Raw genomic sequence first — 18,937 nt, 5'->3', positions numbered from 1 at the left:
AAGAAACGCATTGTGTTTCAGGCCTTAGAGAGCCTGGACAGTAAACAATGGAAGTTCTCTAATCTTCTCTCTTGCAGAAAAGAAAGTTAAAGGGGAAATTCAGAAGATAAAATTAAGACCTTGGGTAGAAACTTGACAAGAGGCAGACGGCTGCCCACCCAGGGTGAGACAGGCACACAAAGACAATTGTCGCTTCAAAATGATGAACTGTCACAAGGACACATGCAAACTTCAAAATGTTTATGCCTTGAGATTACTGAATTCTACCATTAAACATATTTATATTATTAATAACTTAAATAGGAGCTACTGAAAATTCAAGCAATGAGATCGTTCATGTATCAAAACATAAACAGTATCTCTTTCTGCCTCTGAATGCTGGGGTTAAAGGTGTGCGTCCCACTGCCTGGCCATATGAAGTAGTTCTGAAGAGCACACAAATACCCAGTAAAGCATCTCTGCACATTGACGTAAGAACTGGCTGAACACTGCCCGCACAGCACCATGCTGGCTGCTCTGAAGCTGAGGAGGACAGAATGAAGCAAGTCTTTGCCTCTTTGGAGCCTGGACTCTAAGCTGGAAGAACGATGAGAACCCAAGTCTAAAAGGTAACAATAAAAGACAATTTGGGAATGAGTGTCACAGGTAAGTGGTCCAGGAGTTCCATAATGGGAACAGTCAGGGTGAATGAAAGGATTCTGAGCTGAGCCACAGGAAGCAGGCATGGAATGGCTCTGTGAGTGTCGGGTGAATTCTGGGCAAAGCAAAGCTTCAGTTTGGTTGACAAGCAGGCAGATTTGCACACGAGGGTCTGATTTGGGAGGCCATCTGACACAAGGTTAAGAATCTGGGAGGACGATGAGGGGGAGGATCTGGGAAGGGGAGAAAACAAGAAATAGATATGGCAAAATACATTGCATGTGTGCATGTCATTTTCAAAGAATAAAAGTATTACTTAAAAAATAATCTGGTTGCCCGCAGTGCAAGCAGGGAGTCGGTGAGAGAATCCCCTCTCTGACGTCACTGCCACTGGCACACTCCCCTGGCAGGTTGTTTTGTACTGGGAAAACAGCAGAAGCAAGAAGAGATTATGGATATAATCCTATAAAAAGAGTGCCGATAGCAACCTCCCAGATTTAACATTTCTCCAGTTAACTACATATAGATCATAGAGATAAATTAGGAAATATAAACAATACTGCAGGGAACTCAAAATTTAGGGGGGAATGAGAGGAAGGGATTCTGTAAGAAAGAGACTAGTAGAGGGAGCAGCATTTGGCCAAAAAATAAATTGTTAAAAATTAAATTTATTGCTAAAAAATTAGGGCTGGGGGATGGCTGGGTTAGTGAGTAAACATACTTGCTATGTAAGCATGAGAATCAGAGTTTAGACCCCAGCACCCAGCTACAATCTGGGTTGGTGAGACTGTCTATCGCCATCGCACAGAGGCAGAGGCAGTCCTGGATCAAGTCAGCGAGCAGGACTAGCAGAGTAGGTGAGCTCTGGATCCATGACTCAGAACAAATAAAGACACAGGACAACTGAAGTCGACACTAATGTCAATCTGGAGCCTCCACATGCACCACACACCCCACCATGTGCCCACATATACATATTAGCCTACACATCATGCAAACACACCACACATGAGTGCACAGACACACACACAGAGACAGAGATATACACACAAGTCGATTTTAGTTTGTATGCTTGTAATAATATACTTTAAAATACCATTAGTGGAAGAAATTTTTTAACATTACTAATAATGTATAATTTTTTTCTGAATAATTTAGAAACCTGGATAAAATGGACAATATTCTAATAGTCCCTCTAATTTGTAGGGTCTATCCTTTAATGTCTCCCAAAAGATACCTGGAACTGCAGGCAGTATCAAATTCTGTATCCTATCCATATTTACAATAAAGGTTAATTCATAAATTATGCCCACTAAGGGATTAACATAAATAATACTGGCATAAAAAACTTAAGGGCTGTTGATAAATACACTAATGGCTATTTGGCATAAACACTGCAAACCATAGCAGTCAGCCTGATGGCCAAGCCTACGGTGTGAGCGGGCAGCCAGCACACACACAGACTATGGTGTGAGCGGGCAGCCAGCACACACACAGGCAGCACATGCACAGTCCGGTAGGAAAGGAAAGGAAAGGAAGGACAACACAAAATAGGAGATGTGAGAGTTGTTCACTTGTACAACTTCCCATTACTGTATTTAACAAAGACTTATTATCAGAGTGCATGAGGCATCGCTACACGAGCGAGGGGGTTGGGGGAGCCTAAATAAGCAAAGAACATGACTAGGCAAATGCATCACTTTTCTTAACCTAAAATCCGAAAGTGCGGTCCTGTTTCCTGTGACTGCCTGAAGGCAGGATCTGAGGTTGAGGCAGCAGGTGAGGCCCTTGCAGATGGTGCTTGTGCTTTAACAGGTTATTTTTGACAGGTTAAAGGTCAAATTACACTGCAGGGACCTCAACAAGGCAGAGCAGAAACAGTTTGTATAGGCAAACACTCAAGTCCTGCACACAGACCATAAACAACCATCCCTGAATGACAGCTATCTGACAACAAAGCACATAAGGGACACCCCACACGGCACTGCGAACTAGCAGTCTATCAGAACAAGGCCAGTGAAGGCAGCGTGCTCTGCAGAACCAGGTTTAGAATTAATAAGTAAATGTACCAGAGAAAAAACTTTAAATTAAAATCACGAGACATTTAAAGTTTGGGCTTGCTTTATTACGGGAGAGAATCTTCCACTTTGAGACTATTATATATCAGAAAAGCTCCATCTGTTGTATAATTATCTCTGATAAACGGCTTGATGTTTCGAGCTTCATTAGAGAAAAGGGAAGAAAGAGGCAAATACAGAGAGAACTGTAAATAAATCGCCCCTCCATATTTCACTTAAAGCCAGCCCAGCAGGAAACCATAAACTATTTTTAATAGGTAATATTTTCCAAACACTTTACTGGAAGCTGCCAGCCTGGTATGCCCAATATCTGCCCTGCTACAGAAGCCATCTGAAAAGGGGCAAACGGGCTCCCTTTACAGATTACTAGAAATTTAATTGGAAAATCAAATAAAAAGCTTATCTACTTGGTGGCAGTGATACTCACTTTGCAGAGAGCAGCTCAGACTTTGCCAGACCCAACAACGGGCTATAAAGGACATGTTAAAAGGCATTACAACCTAGAAATGATGACTTACTTCTAACTGCAAATACACACCACACCCCCAACCTCCATTTTTTAATCTCTGGTGTGCACAGCATCACTGGCAACCAGTTTCCTAGAAGGCAAAGGACATCTCAGCCAAAATTTCAAAACAAAAACTGATGTCCTCATAACATCATTTGGGGAATTAATGCCACATGCTAAAGGAAACTCCAGGAGTTGGACACCAGCTTGGGCAACTTGTCTTGTTTAGGATTACTGCTGAGGTAAAGAAAACACCATGATCAAAAGCAAACTGGATAAAGGGTTCATTTGGCTTACTCTTCCATATTGTCATCCATTATTAAAGGAAACTGGGACAGGAACTCAAGCGGGGCAGGAACCTGCAAGCAGGAGCTGATACAGAGGCCATGGAGGGTGCTGCTTACTGCCCTGCTTCCCCTGGCTTGCTCAGCCTGCTCTCTTATAGAACCCAGGACCACCAGCCCAGGGGTGACACCACCCACAAGGAGCTGAGCCCTCCCTCATCAATCACTAATTAGCAAAGTGCCCTTCAGCTAAATCGCATGGAGCCATTTTCTCAATTGAGGCTCCCCCCTTTCAATAACTATAGCATGTGTCAAGTTGACACAAAACTAAGGACAGTGGGGTTGGGGATTTAGCTCAGTGGTAGAGCGCTTGCCTAGGAAGCGCAAGGCCCTGGGTTCAGTCCCCAGCTCCAAAAAAAAGAACAAAAAAAAAAAACCAACCAAACAAACAAACAAACAAAAAAACAAAAAACTAAGGACAGCAACAAGATGAGACCCTGTCACACAGCAAAACAAAACCCAAAGAAAAGAAATTTGATTGTAACAAGAGACTTAAAAAGATAACTTAAGGAGCAAGAAAAGCAAAAATACCTATCAGGAAATTATTAAGGAAAGGGAGAACCAAAGCAGAAACAAACAAAATTAAGACCTAGGGGGTTGGGGAAGGAGAAGCACAACAATGTTTAAAAAAAATATCTATCAACAATAGTAAAAATAAGGGGGAAAATTAGGGTCAAATAAATAAAATCAGACAATAAATGATGGCGGAGAAATACAAAAAATCATCTGGAACTATATTACAATAGTTCAAATATTACAAATAACTATTCACTCACAATCTGGAAATCCAAAAGAGATGGTAAAATCCTACATTAACCATGAAAACAGAACTACAATTAGCCAGCAAAACTTAGTAGCAGAAAAGAACTGGATGACATCACTGTGCAGTCTACCAAACCTCTAAAGGTTACACCAAACATTGTAACCCACTCCAAAAACTTAAAGGAGAAGTCTCTCAAACTCATATATAAGACCATATTACCTCAACACCAAAACAGACAAGGACATGTGCACAAAAGGAAGATTACTATCTCTGACTTTAAAAAAAAAAAAAAAACCAACAAATCTTAATACAAACCATGACCCATGACCAGGACCCAGCTTCCAGACGGACACAGGATGGTTCACAACCGGGAAGCCAGTGCGTCTGTGTACCACACCAGCAGAAAGAACAACAGCAGACAGAGAAAGATAGGAGACTTCAACGTCCTATGCAGCACCGTGGCTCTCCCCTGCAATGCCAGCTCTCAGGGGGCTGATGCAGGACTGCTGTGAGCTTCAGACCAGCTCGGTTAGAGAACGAGACTCTCAAAATACAAACAAACAAAGGAAGATAAACACTTCTCACAATGAAAGCTCTGATGAAGAGCACATACAGAGAAGACTGTATGACAGCACAATCAAGGTCGTATGCGCACAACACAGCACCACAACCAATGGGGTAGTGGGACCCATTTCCCTAGCATCTGAAAATAGACAAGAAGGCCAGAAGCCCTGGCCAAGCAACTGCGCAAGAGAAGGACAGGCCGTCCAAACCAGAAGGAAGGAAGTACAATTATCCACTTCCTTGACATACCGTTAACATTCTTTGTCTCTTCTGAGATGATTTTCACACCCTTCCTAGTTCCATTAAACGAGTTGTAATATTCAAATCTCCCCTTCTAGAATGTCAAAAGCTATCCCTGTTCTCAATACTGTCAGACTGCTTCTTCAAAAGAACAGTGACACTTTCTCTTTGTTAGAGCCATAGCTATCGTTTCAAGTCCCAGTGGCTTGGCTGGACATTAAGCAACATTTCCAACTTCATTCCTCATGAATGGCCCTGAAGGAATAACCAGCCCCATGTTAAAGTGTCTCTTTACGACATCCTGCCTTCGGTGTCATGTCAGAGTGAGCCAGTCCTCTCAGTGGCATTCCTACAAAGGCTGGCCTACTAACGTAAGTGCACACAGCTGTGTGTCAGGTTTCTAACCCCTGCATATGACAGCACTGGGCTGGTCACTCCTGGTGTAGAGCTGTCCTGTGCGATTTAAGATCTTAGCCGCATTCTAGGTCTCCCGACACTGCTTTACTTGAAGGTGAAAAAGAGGAATATTCACTCCTATTGATTTAAAATAACAAATATATTAAATGTCCCCACTCAACAATAAACTTTTAAATACCTTCTTTGCTTTATATTCTCAATAACTGAATTCAGTAACACATCAAAGCATTTAAATTTTTTTCCCTCTACCCTTCCCAAATTAGTAGACTAGATAGCCTAAACTATTACATTTCTACATATCCATTAAGCTTGAAGCACTAAATTCGAAACTTAAGAAAAGCATGAGAGGCAAAAACTATTATGTCATAATATCTTCCTCATTTTGAACAAATACTATGAGTTTCATTGTGTCCCAAAAGAAATAGTTGTAGCATTATAAAGGCTACATATCACAATATCACATCCAAGAACAACAAGAGGACCAGTGGTATGGCTCAATGAATAGAGGTACTTAAACACAGGCTTGACTAACCGGGTTCAATTCCCCAGCCCAGCCTAACAGGAGAGAGAGGTACCTGCCTACTCACTTACACCCCTACATTCTCATATTCAACACATATGCACGCACGCACACACGCAGACACACTAAAATATTAAACAAGAATAAAAAAGTATCTCCTTTCTTCATATAGTTTGTGTTTTTATAACCTAAGTTAAAGTCAAGGCCAGTTAGCAGAGGCAAGAGTTCAATCTAAGTTCTAGATTGGGTGATTCGAAATGCTTGGTGTACATTAGAATTCTCTATAAACTTTAAGAGCTAAGTCTTTGGGCTTCCTTCTCTTTGAGCAAGTTAAATTAGGCTCAGGGACGACAATAAAAACTGATTGTTAAATCCTCAGTGGAGTGCTGGTGAGATATCTCAGTGGGTAAAGGCGCTTGTCACCAAGCCTGATGACCTCCATCCCTGGAACCACATGGCAGAAGCACAGAACTGACCCTGCACGCTGTCCTCTCTCTGCCCTCTACATGAACCATGACAAGTGTACCTACACCCACAAATATTCGAAAATGTAATAAAAAGCATTTCTTTAAATATCCCAAATGGATTCTAATGTGAAGCCAGCGCTGACAGTCGCTGGTGCAGACTGGTCCACAAACGTCATGCTCTCACACAGGAACAGAGGGCTAGTCCTGAGAAGACCTCCCGGTCTCTGGAGTGGCTGCACTTACTTTCTGACTTGCTAAGCACAGCATTCCACACCCACACACTTGTCTGAAACAATCTGAGGTTAAGCCTTCCTGACCAAGGCACTGAGGATGGCCTCCCTGTGTGCTATGCCTCTCATGCTACAGACTTACATTCCTCTTCACTCGGTGAAGTTACATTCAGTTCTGTCGGGAGCGACTGCTGGCTGGGACTAAGAGTTGGCGTGGTTACGGAGGTATTGTTGTTGTCACTGGTGGTCTCTTCAGAAAACAAATCTGATTGGCTGTTACTTGTACTTGGGGTGGAATCATCATCTGGTTGTTTCTTTTGAAAATCTACAGGAAAAAGAAGGGGATAAGAACAGTCAGAGCAGTCACTGGAAAACATTAATGTTAGTGTCAAAGTTATGAGACAGCAAGGAAGGCCGCTGTGGGTAACTGAAACAAAAGCACAGAAGAGAATCACTGATTACAAACAAGACAACCACATGCGTGATTTGTAGAGAATGTTTTAAACTTTCAAGTTATATATTAGCACCCTTTGTGGTTCAGATGAGGACAGACACTGACTTTAATACTTAACTTTGAAAACCAAAAGATGTTCTTCAAGACAAATCAGGAAAAAGGAGAGGGAGATTGACACCAATAGGTGAGAGGTCAGAGGGGAAACAGCAGGAACCAGTGCCTGTGTGTACATCATCAGCAATGAGGAGGGATATGAAAGAAATGACCTCAACAGTGAAGGAAATGAGCTGCATTTCGTTTACAAGAGACGTAAATACAAGGAGGCTGGTTTTCTAATTAGCAGTCTCTTATTTCTTAAGTTCCTCAGGAAAGCACTGAAGCATAACACCACCATTTAGTCTGTAAGGAAAACTGCAGGTTTTGCTGTTGAGTAGAGCAATTCGAGCTGACAACACAGCTCCTGCCCTCAGCACAGGAAAGGCACGATGGCAAGTGCTGGACCAGTCAGGGAGGAGCCTACAGGTCAAACCCACCCATTCCTATGCCGTTTCTTTCCTGTGTATTCCTCCTAGAAATGAACTTCCTTATTCAATGTTTTGACACTTTAAAAATGATTTATTTATCTCAATATTATATAATTATCAAGAAAATGTTATATAAATAGAATAAAATGCCCTTTACATTTTATAAGATAAAATATAAAAATTTTATATCATCTCATTAGTATACCTATGTCAAGGATTACTGTGTCTTTCCACAACCATGTACCACACAACAGGAAATGTTACGAGGCCCACACAGTCATGGAATAATCTAGTACAGCCTCAACTCCTTGAGACAGATAGAAACCAACTTACTCAGGCACAGAAACTAGAATTGATGTGTCCCACTAGGTCAGCATATTTTCCCTGCTGTCTCCACGCCTGCCTCCTGGACACATCCATTTCATCCAGCACCCACTTTCTGACCAATACCCAGAGAGAAGGACTGAAGCAGCAAGACTTCAAGAATCCCAGAGCTCCTCCTGAAGGCAATGGTGACAAGGGTCCAGAGACAGTGCTGCTTCTCATCAGGGGCGAAAGTTTGCAACACTGACTTTTCTAAAATAAATAGGAAAACTAGACTCTCCATCACCACACGTGAGGAGATCAGGACACTTCTCCGTGCTTTCTACTGGGGATGTTAATGGTACATTAAAAATATGAATCTATCAGCTAATCCACGTCATCGTTACATTCGCTCCCACAATTCTCACCATCTAAGCAGGATAAGTTTCTGAAAGGAGATCAAGTGGGAAGAAAGGCTTGTTTTTAAAAACATGATATACAATGTCAAATTCTTATTTTACAACAGCCTGTGAGTCCCCACGCCCACCACACCCATGTATAAGAATCCTGATACTTTTTGTCAGTTAGCAAAACAGAAACACTCTGCTGAGTAATCACTGAGATAATCCAAAGTTTAAAATAAAATAAAATGCTAAGCTTACATATAATGCATGCTCTCGATGAGCCAAACTAGGAGGGTGGAGAAGGAACCTGAACAGGTCAGAGACAGAGTCAGAGACAGAGACAGGAAGGAGGCTCAGCAAACCTGTGCCCCTTCCTCCATTTTAAGCCTAGGTCAAAACATCACTACAATTCTTTTTTTCATTGGATATTTTTATTTACATTTCGAATGTTATTCCCTTTCCTGGTTTTCCAGCCATACATCCCCTATCCTATCCTCCTCAACTTCTTCTATAAGGGGGTTCCCCCTCCCCAACCACCCCCTTTGCACTATCACCCCAGTTTCCCCTACACTGGGGGGGGGGTCCAACCTTGGCAGGACTAAGGGCTTCTCCTTCCATTGGTGCTCAACAAGGCCACCCTCTGCTACATATGCAGCTGGAGCCATGGGTCTGCCATGTGTACTCTTTGGGTAGTGGTTTAGCCCCTGGAAGCTCTTGTTGGTTGGCACTGCTGTTCTTATGGGGTTGCAAACCCTTTCAGTTCCTTCAATCCTTCCTCTAATTCCGCCAACTGGGACCCGATCTCAGTTCAGTGGTTTTCTGCTAGCATTTGCCTACAATTCTTTTTACTAATCTTTTTACATAATTTTTTAGAAACTTTTTTTGTTAGATGGTCAACTAAATAAACTGAGATAAATAAAGTAGCTATAATACATTGCCTCAGAAAAAGATAGTTCTGAGTTTATAACCATAACCAAAAACTAAGGCAAGGAGTCATGGTTATACCCATTCATCTTTTACAGCTTACAAAGACAAAATGGGCCTCAAGAAATGTCAAATGTATCTAAATGCCTTAGAGTTATCCTCCCCCTCCCCCCTCCCTCCATCCCTCCATCCCTTCCCTATCACTACCCTCTCTACCTCTCTCTAAAGAGCTAGGGCGGAAGAAGTGACTGAGCAGTTGAGAGCATTCGTTACAATTCCAAAGGACTAAGTTCAAGTCCGACACCTACACGGGAGCTCACAAACATCTGTAGCTCAGCGGATACCGTAGGCACACACATGGTAAACAGACAAACATGCAGGCCAAAGACCTATACACAATAAATCAACCTAAAACACAGTGCTGCCATTAAATCACACGCAAAATGCCTACCTATTATGCTCTGAACGCCAACAACTCAGTCTTTAGGAGGACTCCTTACGGGTTAGCATTTAAACACACGAATGAGCAAGATCCATGAATTCCCATTTCCCTCAACACTAGAGATGAGAAACTCACTGTATTACTCCAATTTACACAGGGAGGTGACAAGGCTTCTACATCACCACTGAAGACACTGAACCTGGGTATAAATAAAGTCAATGGGAGATCAATAAAGGACACCAAGCAAAGCGTGGCTCCTCATCTCCACTCACTGCCCTACCCGAATGGGACATGGTGGGACCCGATAGCTGCAAGTTTGTGCTGAAGCTGGGTCTCAGGTTGCAAGTTATTCTGAATCACGGCTGGGCTCACCCTCAGCACAGGGCCACTAAAGGACCCAGAAATGTCAAGCGTACAGAAGGGGTTCTCCACACTTCCACATCTCCGCTCCAGTCTTCAAACCCTAACTGCCCTTCAACACAGACTCCCAACTACTCTCCATTACCACTGGAAGCTTTTCCTTGGCCAGCCTACCTGCCTGCCTTCCTTCTTTCCTTCCTTTCTTTCTTTCATTTATGTTATGTATATGAGTACACTGTAGCTGTCTTCATGCACACGAGAAGAGGCATCAGATCTCATTACAGATGGCTGCCAGCCACCATGTGGTTGCTGGGATTTGAACTCAGGACCTCTGGAGAAGCAGTCAGTGCTCTAACCGCTGAGCCATCTCTCCAGCCCCATCTTTGGCATTTCATACCAAAAGTACTTCACGTTTCAGGCAGCTAGCTACAGGGGAAAAAAAAAAAAAAGAAACGAAAAGAAAACAAAAACAAAACCAGAATGTTGCCACAAGTCTGGTCTTAACCCACTTTCAAATAAAAATTCCTTTCCTGTACCTCAAAAGCTTGGTTCACTAAAGCACTGCATAAAACCTTCCTTTAATAGAAGAGAGTTCTCAGCTTCCTCCCCGTCTTCCCAGCTTAGAGCCCTACCAACCCAGGTAGCTACTTTAAAAGCTATAAACTATGAGCAGGAGCCAGTCAAATCATAAACTAAACTTTAGTCTTTCGATTAAAATCTTAATAAAATTCTAGGTGTTGGATGTTACCCTGAGCGTGTTACCATTAGGTCTAAGCAAGAACCGGCTTAAGCAAGAGTTAAGAGCCAACAGACTTAATTAGGGAACCTTGCAATGCAGTTATCATGCACCCTGCTTAAAGGGAAGAGAGCTCAACGCGGCTGGGTCTATTTAAACTTCTTTCACGAATATTCTCTTCTGCCTTTGTTAATAGCTGAAAGATTCTTATCTTCTCATGATGTTCAAGTTAAACATAGAGACAGACAGACAGACAGACAGACAGACAGACAGACAGACAGACAGAGAAACAGAGGCAGAGACCGAGAGAAAAGACTCACTCACTCACTCACTCTGATGTGGATAGATGGATGACTCCGGTGTGAATATGTATTTTTGACATGGGCATAAAAACTCCATTGGCTCAGAGCCATGAAAACGGCAAAGCCTTCCTCTGGATAGGCAGAGGCTTCCTCTGGATAGGCAGAGGCTTCCTCTGGATAGGCAGAGGCTTCCTCTGGATAGGCAGAGGCTTCCTCTGGATAGGCAGAGGCTTCCTCTGGATAGGCAGAGGCTTCCTCTGGATAGGCAGAGGCTTCCTCTGGATAGGCAGAGCCTTCCTCTGGATAGGCAGAGCCTTCCTCTGGATAGGCAGAGGCTTCCTCTGGATAGGCAGAGCCTTCCTCTGGATAGGCAGAGCCTTCCTCTGGATAGGCAGAGCCTTCCTCTGGATAGGCAGAGGCTTCCTCTGGATAGGCAGAGCCTTCCTCTGGATAGGCAGAGCCTTCCTCTGGATAGGCTCAGGCTTCTTCTGGTCCAGAAAGGTTGGCTAATGTTCTTCCTCCCAGGCAACTGCAACCGAAGGCCACTTCGCACAGAGATCTCTCAAGATAGGGATCCGCCTTCTTTGCGGGGTACTTAGTAAAAGGCTAAGTCAGTGAGGGCCCAGGCTGCGCAGGTGCCGCCCTCACAGAGGAGGCGCAGCCCACGAACCCCAGCTTTTTTGTACATCTGTCTGTTGTTTCAACTGTCACTATTCATTCCCACGTGGTTCCTGTCACGGTTCCAGGACCAAGCCACAGAGGACAGAGCAGGTTCACCCGTTCACTTCCTCAGAACTAAAATAAATCCCTTTTCTGCTCTTCCTGCTGTTTCGTGGAACTGGCGACAATATGCACCTAGAAGCTGAACACACCAGTCTGGGGGTCATGTCTCCTCGTTCTCCCTCCCTTACTACTTCAACTCAAACCCACCAGCCTCGTCGCTCACGGCAGCTGACCCTCTCTGGCCGACACACACTTCCCTAGGACCACTCTGTGCTAACGTCTCACCTGCAGGTCCCATCAGCTGCAACGCATCAGAAACCTTGTGTCCTTTCTTGGGTCACTGTAATCCACTCCCCACATAGCAATCAGAATGGTTGTAAGAAACAAAGAAATAAAACTCCCATTAAAACCCAATTTTGATGTCAGTTCTGTGCGTAAACCCTCAGGCTCCTCTGCTGTGCCTACAATCAAATCTTTACCAGCTAACCAGCTGGAAGTCCCCAGAGAGACTTCCAGAGAAACAGTGAGATGGCTCAGCAGGGAAACTGTTGCCCTGGAAGTTCGGTGATCAGACTCTGAGCTCCAGAATTCACAGCAAAAGGAGAGACCTGCCTCCTAAAAGCTGTCCTCCAACCTATGTACGTGCTCCATGGCACACGGTTCGTGGTGCAGGCACGTCCCACACAACCTCACATCACACATATAAACGTATAAAATGGCTTCTGCTGCCTTTTCATCTTAGGCCACTGACCCTCCTTACCTGTCCCCAGCTTAAGCCACTCTCACCTTTGTTGCTTTTTCAAACACGTCTTTCTCCACACAGAGAACTCTGGCGTGCCGTGACAGAAACCTGGGGTCCACACTGGTACCCTCCACTCCCCTTTCGAGACTGCACACGAGCATCACTTCCTTGGGGAGGTCTTCACGTCGCCCGTGGACGGTGGAAATGTAGCTCAGGGTACAGAGCTCGTCTGGCCTGCCAGATAAATGAACACCTCACACCCAGCAGACCCAGCCCTAACAGAGTAACCGACCTAGGGTTGTTGAGTTAACTCTCTGTTTCCTGGTGAATACACAAAGTTTACAAGTATTAATTTCCTTAGAAACTAATGGGTTTTAAATTGTTATAAAATGTATCTGTGAAAAGCCAGAATGTTCCTACTCACGGTATAAACATTAAGCATCCCTGTCACTGAGCAAACGCCTGCATTTTACATCCTATTCCTGTACTTAGAACACAGACAGACAGACAACGACAGCAACAAAACCTCATTAAAAAAGCCTTCCCAACTGTCCAGTAAGGGTAAACCTGGTCCTGGCAGGACCCAAGTCTCTGAAGTTGCCTCCTAATGTGTGCAGATTCTAACGCCAAGCCGCCAGCTTGCTCTGGAGGACAGAGACAGTGTTAGGCTGGCTCTGAAGGCCTGGTTCTCAAACACTGTTTTCAAAACACAGTCAACAGTGTATGAAGCTGGCAAGGTATGTTATGACTGGCAATTAAACTTACTTCATAATCTGGTGTATCACTGAGGTTACTCAGGCCAGCTCTTCTCACCCAGGCAGAAGACTGCTCGGAGTGCGAAGCAGCACAGGTGTCTAGGAAAGCCTGTTCCTTACACAGCAGTTACTGTGCAGACCGCACGGCTTCTCATTCACAAGGCATAAATTAGCATCTAACACCACAGCAAACACCAGCAGTCCATTAGTAACTAACACGCAGCAGACACGCTTACCTCTCAGACCAAAGCACAACATGCACCAATTGGAGAAAATTGAAAATACAAATTTTGACTGTTAGGACATTAATTTGGTCTCAAAAATATGTATTTGTTAATATATGGATGCATACATACACCTCAACAAGAGACCCACGTGTAGACTGGAAAAGGTAGTGAGGTAGCAGTCGGGTTAAAGTCTGAGGCAGTGCTGACTTGACACTTGTGTTACAGTAAGCGGGCGCCTGCCTCCAGGGGCATCCTCAGGACCAACGCCCACTCTACAGATTAGTTCTGTTTTCTTATAACTGGTCCAGATGCCATTGGAACTGAGCCCTAAAGCCTCAGCCCTTGGTGTCTGTCACTAAACACCTAAATGACACAAGTGCAGTATGAACCTAAGAGCCCTAGAAATGGGAACCAGAAAAATTTTTTTTTGTCAGCCCAAGGTTTTGAATGCACCACAAGGTGCTCCATAAAGAACTAGAAAAGCATTTGGAAGTCAGCAGGGGCGGCAAGGCCAGTCCTCTTTCTCTGACATTGTTTGTAACTGTATCCAGTCCTCATGTACCAAGCCTTTGTTCTCAACGCAGGCTGCCTCAGAACCCAACACGCAGGCTTGAACTCAACAGCAGTGATCATGCGGGAACCACGCACAGACACATGCCACCACATTGAGCTTCGCCCTTCATGTGGCCCTGCAGAAGTGACAGGAGAAGCGACAAGAAATTCCCTCGGGCCCCCACGGGAGACGGAGGGTGGTGGTAGTAGCAGGCAACAGAAACCCAGCACCTGCTCACCAGCACCTCGTTATTCGAGCTGCCATTCCTGACAGCCACAGCTGCACATCCTCACGCATCGCCGTCTCACGGAGGGCCTGTTACTATGTGTGCACCTCGCGTGGGGTAGGATGGTCACTTGTGAGATGCACTTTCACTTCAACTTGAGAAACATTCAGCACAAATTACTATTCCAATATGAGCAAGCACAGCATGCCTTAAGCAGCAGCCTCTCCTCAGAAATAAACAGGCCAACTTCCGACTTAAACCAAATGAAACTGTTTTAAAGGATGATATGTTTGCTAACAATCATGTTTTTAGAAATGAGTGATGGGTTTTTTGTTTTGTTTATTTTTGCTGTATATAGACCTCGTGGGGTTTGTTCAGAGCAGGCTATGGTGATCCCCACAGTACCGGGGCGGACTGTGTTCTGCCAGTGGCACCAAGGTGACAGAACACAGTCTATGAAAGTCATGACCTAACAATGAGGGGCACCTGGGACTTACAGAGAGGTCAGGGCACAAGCCAAGCCAAGCCTGTGTCTTCTCAGCTTTATCGTCTGTGCTTACAGCTGTTCCCTCACAGCCGTCCCCGTTAGGAGCAGGCCTGCTACAGCTCAAAGCCTGGTTCTTCCTATGACCCCAGGCAAACCCCTAAACTCCTGTCGGTATTCTTTTCCTAGGAGAATGACCATCTTATCTTCTGAGCAGATCACTGTGAGGCTGGAAGTTAGAAAAGCCTTCTGGTTGCAGTAGGAATATTTATAAACATACAAACATCGGTGTTTCAGCCTACGACTGCTCTCTACAGAGACCTCCTACAGACATTAGCTAGTCCCTCCCCATGTGCCTGTACCTAATAACCAACTTAAAGTTCCAGAGCTGGCAGGAGTAAGTACCCTCCACTAGAGGGGGCACCCAGCTTCCCTGTGTCTCTCATTCCCTCAGCACTCCTACTCAGTGTTCAGGACCCAAACTATACAGTATGTAGTAATAAACACGCTTTAAAGACTAATAGTAAATTTAAAAAAGAAGTTCTCTAGATTCTGAGTATCTAGGAACTTCAAAGTTCTTAAGCAGTCATTCTAAGCTAAATTAACAAATGACACTAAAATATGGAGGTTCCTGGTTTGCCATTTATAGATCCACTGAGGGCAGACAGAGCATCCTGCAGTTCGGGCCTGGTAAGGTCCTGATCAGAATGCTCTGGTGTCAAAAGAAAGGGAAACGAGTGGGACACACCTTGGTTTATTTCTGGTCTTAAATGGCCTGAGCTCCTCATTCACATTTTATTGGTTAGAAAAGTCAGTGCTAGTGAAATCATGATTTCTGGAGAATGCATGACCATTAATTTTCTAAACCAGTGTAAGTCTATAACAGCAACCCTTGTCCTTGAACCACAGACAAGAGCAGCACTTTCCACCCCTCATCAAGGAAACTTCTCTTTACAACAGACACAGACCCTACAGAAAAGCACAGGCAATCCATGTGCAGAGCTGTGCAGCCCAGCCCCAGGGCACATCTACAGTTCACTCATACCAAGGCCCGGTGAACACGGGAAGAGAGAGAGGGCAGGAAGGCTCCAAGAGTCAAAGGATCAGAATGAGGACAGCCATGAACTTGCCAAAGTGGACAGTCCTCACCAGGGAGGAGCACACCAACTGCCCTGTGCCACAGTCAGCCCAGAAAAACATAGGTAGAAGTAGCATTTACTGAGCAAACAGCTTCTATTTGAGAATACACGTGTATATACAAATACATATGCATACAGGAACAACAATGAAGACAGAAGCTACTGACAGAGGAGTAGGGAGGGGGTTAAGGCAGTGTTGGGAGGGAGGAAAGGGAAGACGGAAATGCTGTCATCAGTGTCAATCTCAAAACTGAATACACAGCAGCAGAGTCAGTGCAGACCGGGGATGAAGCCAGGAGGAAGTATGGTGCTGAGAGGAGCAGCAAACAGCAGCGCCGCAGCAGCACAGGGCTGTGCACAGGAGCTCTGCACTGGGCCTAAGGAACGTTGTCCACAGCACTGTTCATAGATGGAGGCACATTTTCATCTCAAAGAGAGAAAGATAGCTGCTGCCTTATTTTCAGAGGCCCCTAGACAAAAGGAGCCTAGGGAAACCAGATGGGGTTTGGAGTCAGTCAGCTCTCAAATCAGGCCGCTGCCAGCGACTGTGATCGAACTTTTGCTCCCTCGGATCTAAACTTTCTGTGGGGCCACTGCACTGTACTAGGACCTTAAAGCGCCCGAGTGGGTGGGTGCACAACCACACTACACCAACACTTGCTCTGTCAAGAAGCCTCTTCGCTAGGCCTCGCTGCATGTAAGGATGGGCACTGTTGCTGGTCAGTGTCCAGAACTGGTCAGTGTGGCTGCTCCCATGACAGCAGATTAAGTTACAGTGGTGACAGAGACCTGCAACATTGTCTACTACACTCCAGTGCAGACATGTAAATTCATTTTACATTTTCTTAGGATCAATCTTACAGGTTTTTAAAGCTAACTGAAGAAATCCTCAAATCTTCTGGCTATGAACTTAGAAGTGGCCAATGACTGCGTCTCTAAACAAAGGACAAAAAAAAAGGGCTGACCTTGAGAAAGGGCTATTTTCAGATGACCTGGATAGACAGCAAAGGAATCAAACCAACCCCTTAAATAAAAATTTATTGACAACAAATAATTTTACACATTAAAAAAGAATCCTTAACACAGTTAATTTTAAAACAAAGTCTCTTTGCAACAACTATGGTTTCCGGGCAACAAAGAGCTTATAAATTCTACAACTGATTATCTGACTCTAATTGTAAACTTTGTGTCTTAGCTTATGTCCACCTTACTTTGGTTATGTCTGTCTGCAACTCAAGCTACAGTTGACTGAAATGAATGTACTAAAACGTGTAAAGTTTACTAGAAAGAGAAAACAAGTTAGCAGATGTCTTTAGATACTAAGTACCTTACTCCTAATTCAATCTAGTTTATACAGATTTCATTTAAAACAAGTAAAATTTGGGGGCTGGAGAGATGGCTCAGTGGTTAGAGCACTGACTGCTCTTCCAGACATCCTGAGTTCAATTCCCAGCAACCACATGGTGGCTCACAACCATCTGTGATGGGATCTGATGTCCTCTTCTGGTGTGTCTGAAGACAGTGACATTGTATACATAAAAAAACAAGTAAAATTTGGTTAAACTGATGCATGGGTGCTATCCTTTATTTGCAAGCATGAACCAGGCACACTGAATGGGAGAGGAAAAGGCAGGTGGAATCATCTTTGAGGTAATGGTGGTTTACAGCACAGACAAATTCCTCTTGCTGGCAATAGTACAGATAAGTGACTGTGTCCTGTGCCGGCTGAACTCTCAAGATCGCTCACTGCTACCCAATGCCATCCGATAGCTTAAATCTTGCCCCAGAGATAGGGCGCTTACAGTGATGCTGGCTAATGGGGAAGAGGGGCTCTCCGGCCCTTAGCACCAGTCCGCCCGCAGCTTTCACAGACAGGTCCGCGGTACAAACAGCCCCGTGAAACACACCATTTGCTGGCTGTTTCTAAAAACAACTGTTCACTACTTATCTTTCTACGTTAAGAGCTCATACGATGGTCAAACCATCAACTGCTTTTGCTTCGCACTCTGGGAAGCTCAGTAGTCACCAAACCTGCAGGAACCCTGACTAGACAGACAGACGTCTATGCTACGCATTTCTGAGGAAGAATCCTCTCTTAATCTTGCTAAGCCATGTGAATTTTCCTTTTGTGCAGATTTCTTCATTTAAAAAGAGAAAGTCAAGCTGGATGTAGTGGTGTCCACCTTGAATTTCAGCACTTGGGAGGCAGAGGCAGATGGATCTGTGAGTTCAAGGTCAGCCTGGTCTACAAACCAAGTCCAGGAAAACCAGGGCTATTACACAGAGAAACCCTGTCTTGAAAGAAAGAAGCAAACAAACAAGGCATTGTTCTCACTCATGCACCTGTAAATCACATGCCCATAAAGCTTAACATTTTTTACTTTTGTTTTAGAAACAAGTCATGAAAATCAAAAATATCAAAATCTCACCTTTTAATGTAGGTGATTTCACGAAGAAAGGCGTCTGAAATGGCCACGTTAATACCCGTAACTGAACTCAAGTGGGGGAAGCAGAGGAGCTAAGGACGACCATGGGAATGGCCCTGGAGCACCTCACACCGGCCAGGGCTACACAGTCCACTGTCTCTTTCAGAGCAGACAGCACACAGAGTTATCAGACAGCTATCAGACTTTCTAACGAGGCCATAGTTATGGAGGACTGACCCCCACCTCCAACACACTTTATGTTTCCAGCCAAAGAACACAGGCGAAGAAGTATCAGCTAAATAGAAGTGGATAGGTTTTAAGTCAGGACGTGTCAGGCTTAAGTAATAGATCCAAACGTGCTCTCGAGTGCTAGACAGACAGAATGACCAGAGGAGACTGAGGAGTGTAACTCCCTGCACAACCCCATCCTTCAACTGTCTCAG

General features: G+C 44.4%; 1 protein-coding gene across 1 annotated transcript in view; it reads right to left on the bottom strand.

The window, feature by feature from the left end:
• The window catches only part of Zfand3 (zinc finger AN1-type containing 3), a 196,196-nt gene that overhangs the window by 58,519 nt on the left and 118,740 nt on the right, over positions 1-18,937 (bottom strand). Inside the window, exon 3 of the mRNA NM_001012175.1 lies at positions 6,913-7,095. Within this exon, the coding sequence (NP_001012175.1) occupies positions 6,913-7,095 (183 nt within the window). The remainder of the gene's footprint in view (positions 1-6,912; positions 7,096-18,937) is intronic.

The sequence above is a fragment of the Rattus norvegicus genome, chromosome 20 (genome assembly GCF_036323735.1).
Source record: "Rattus norvegicus strain BN/NHsdMcwi chromosome 20, GRCr8, whole genome shotgun sequence".
Classification (NCBI taxonomy): domain Eukaryota; kingdom Metazoa; phylum Chordata; class Mammalia; order Rodentia; family Muridae; genus Rattus; species Rattus norvegicus.
The sequence above is the reverse complement of the archived record's forward strand: the minus strand, read 5'-3'. Positions and strand labels throughout refer to the sequence as shown.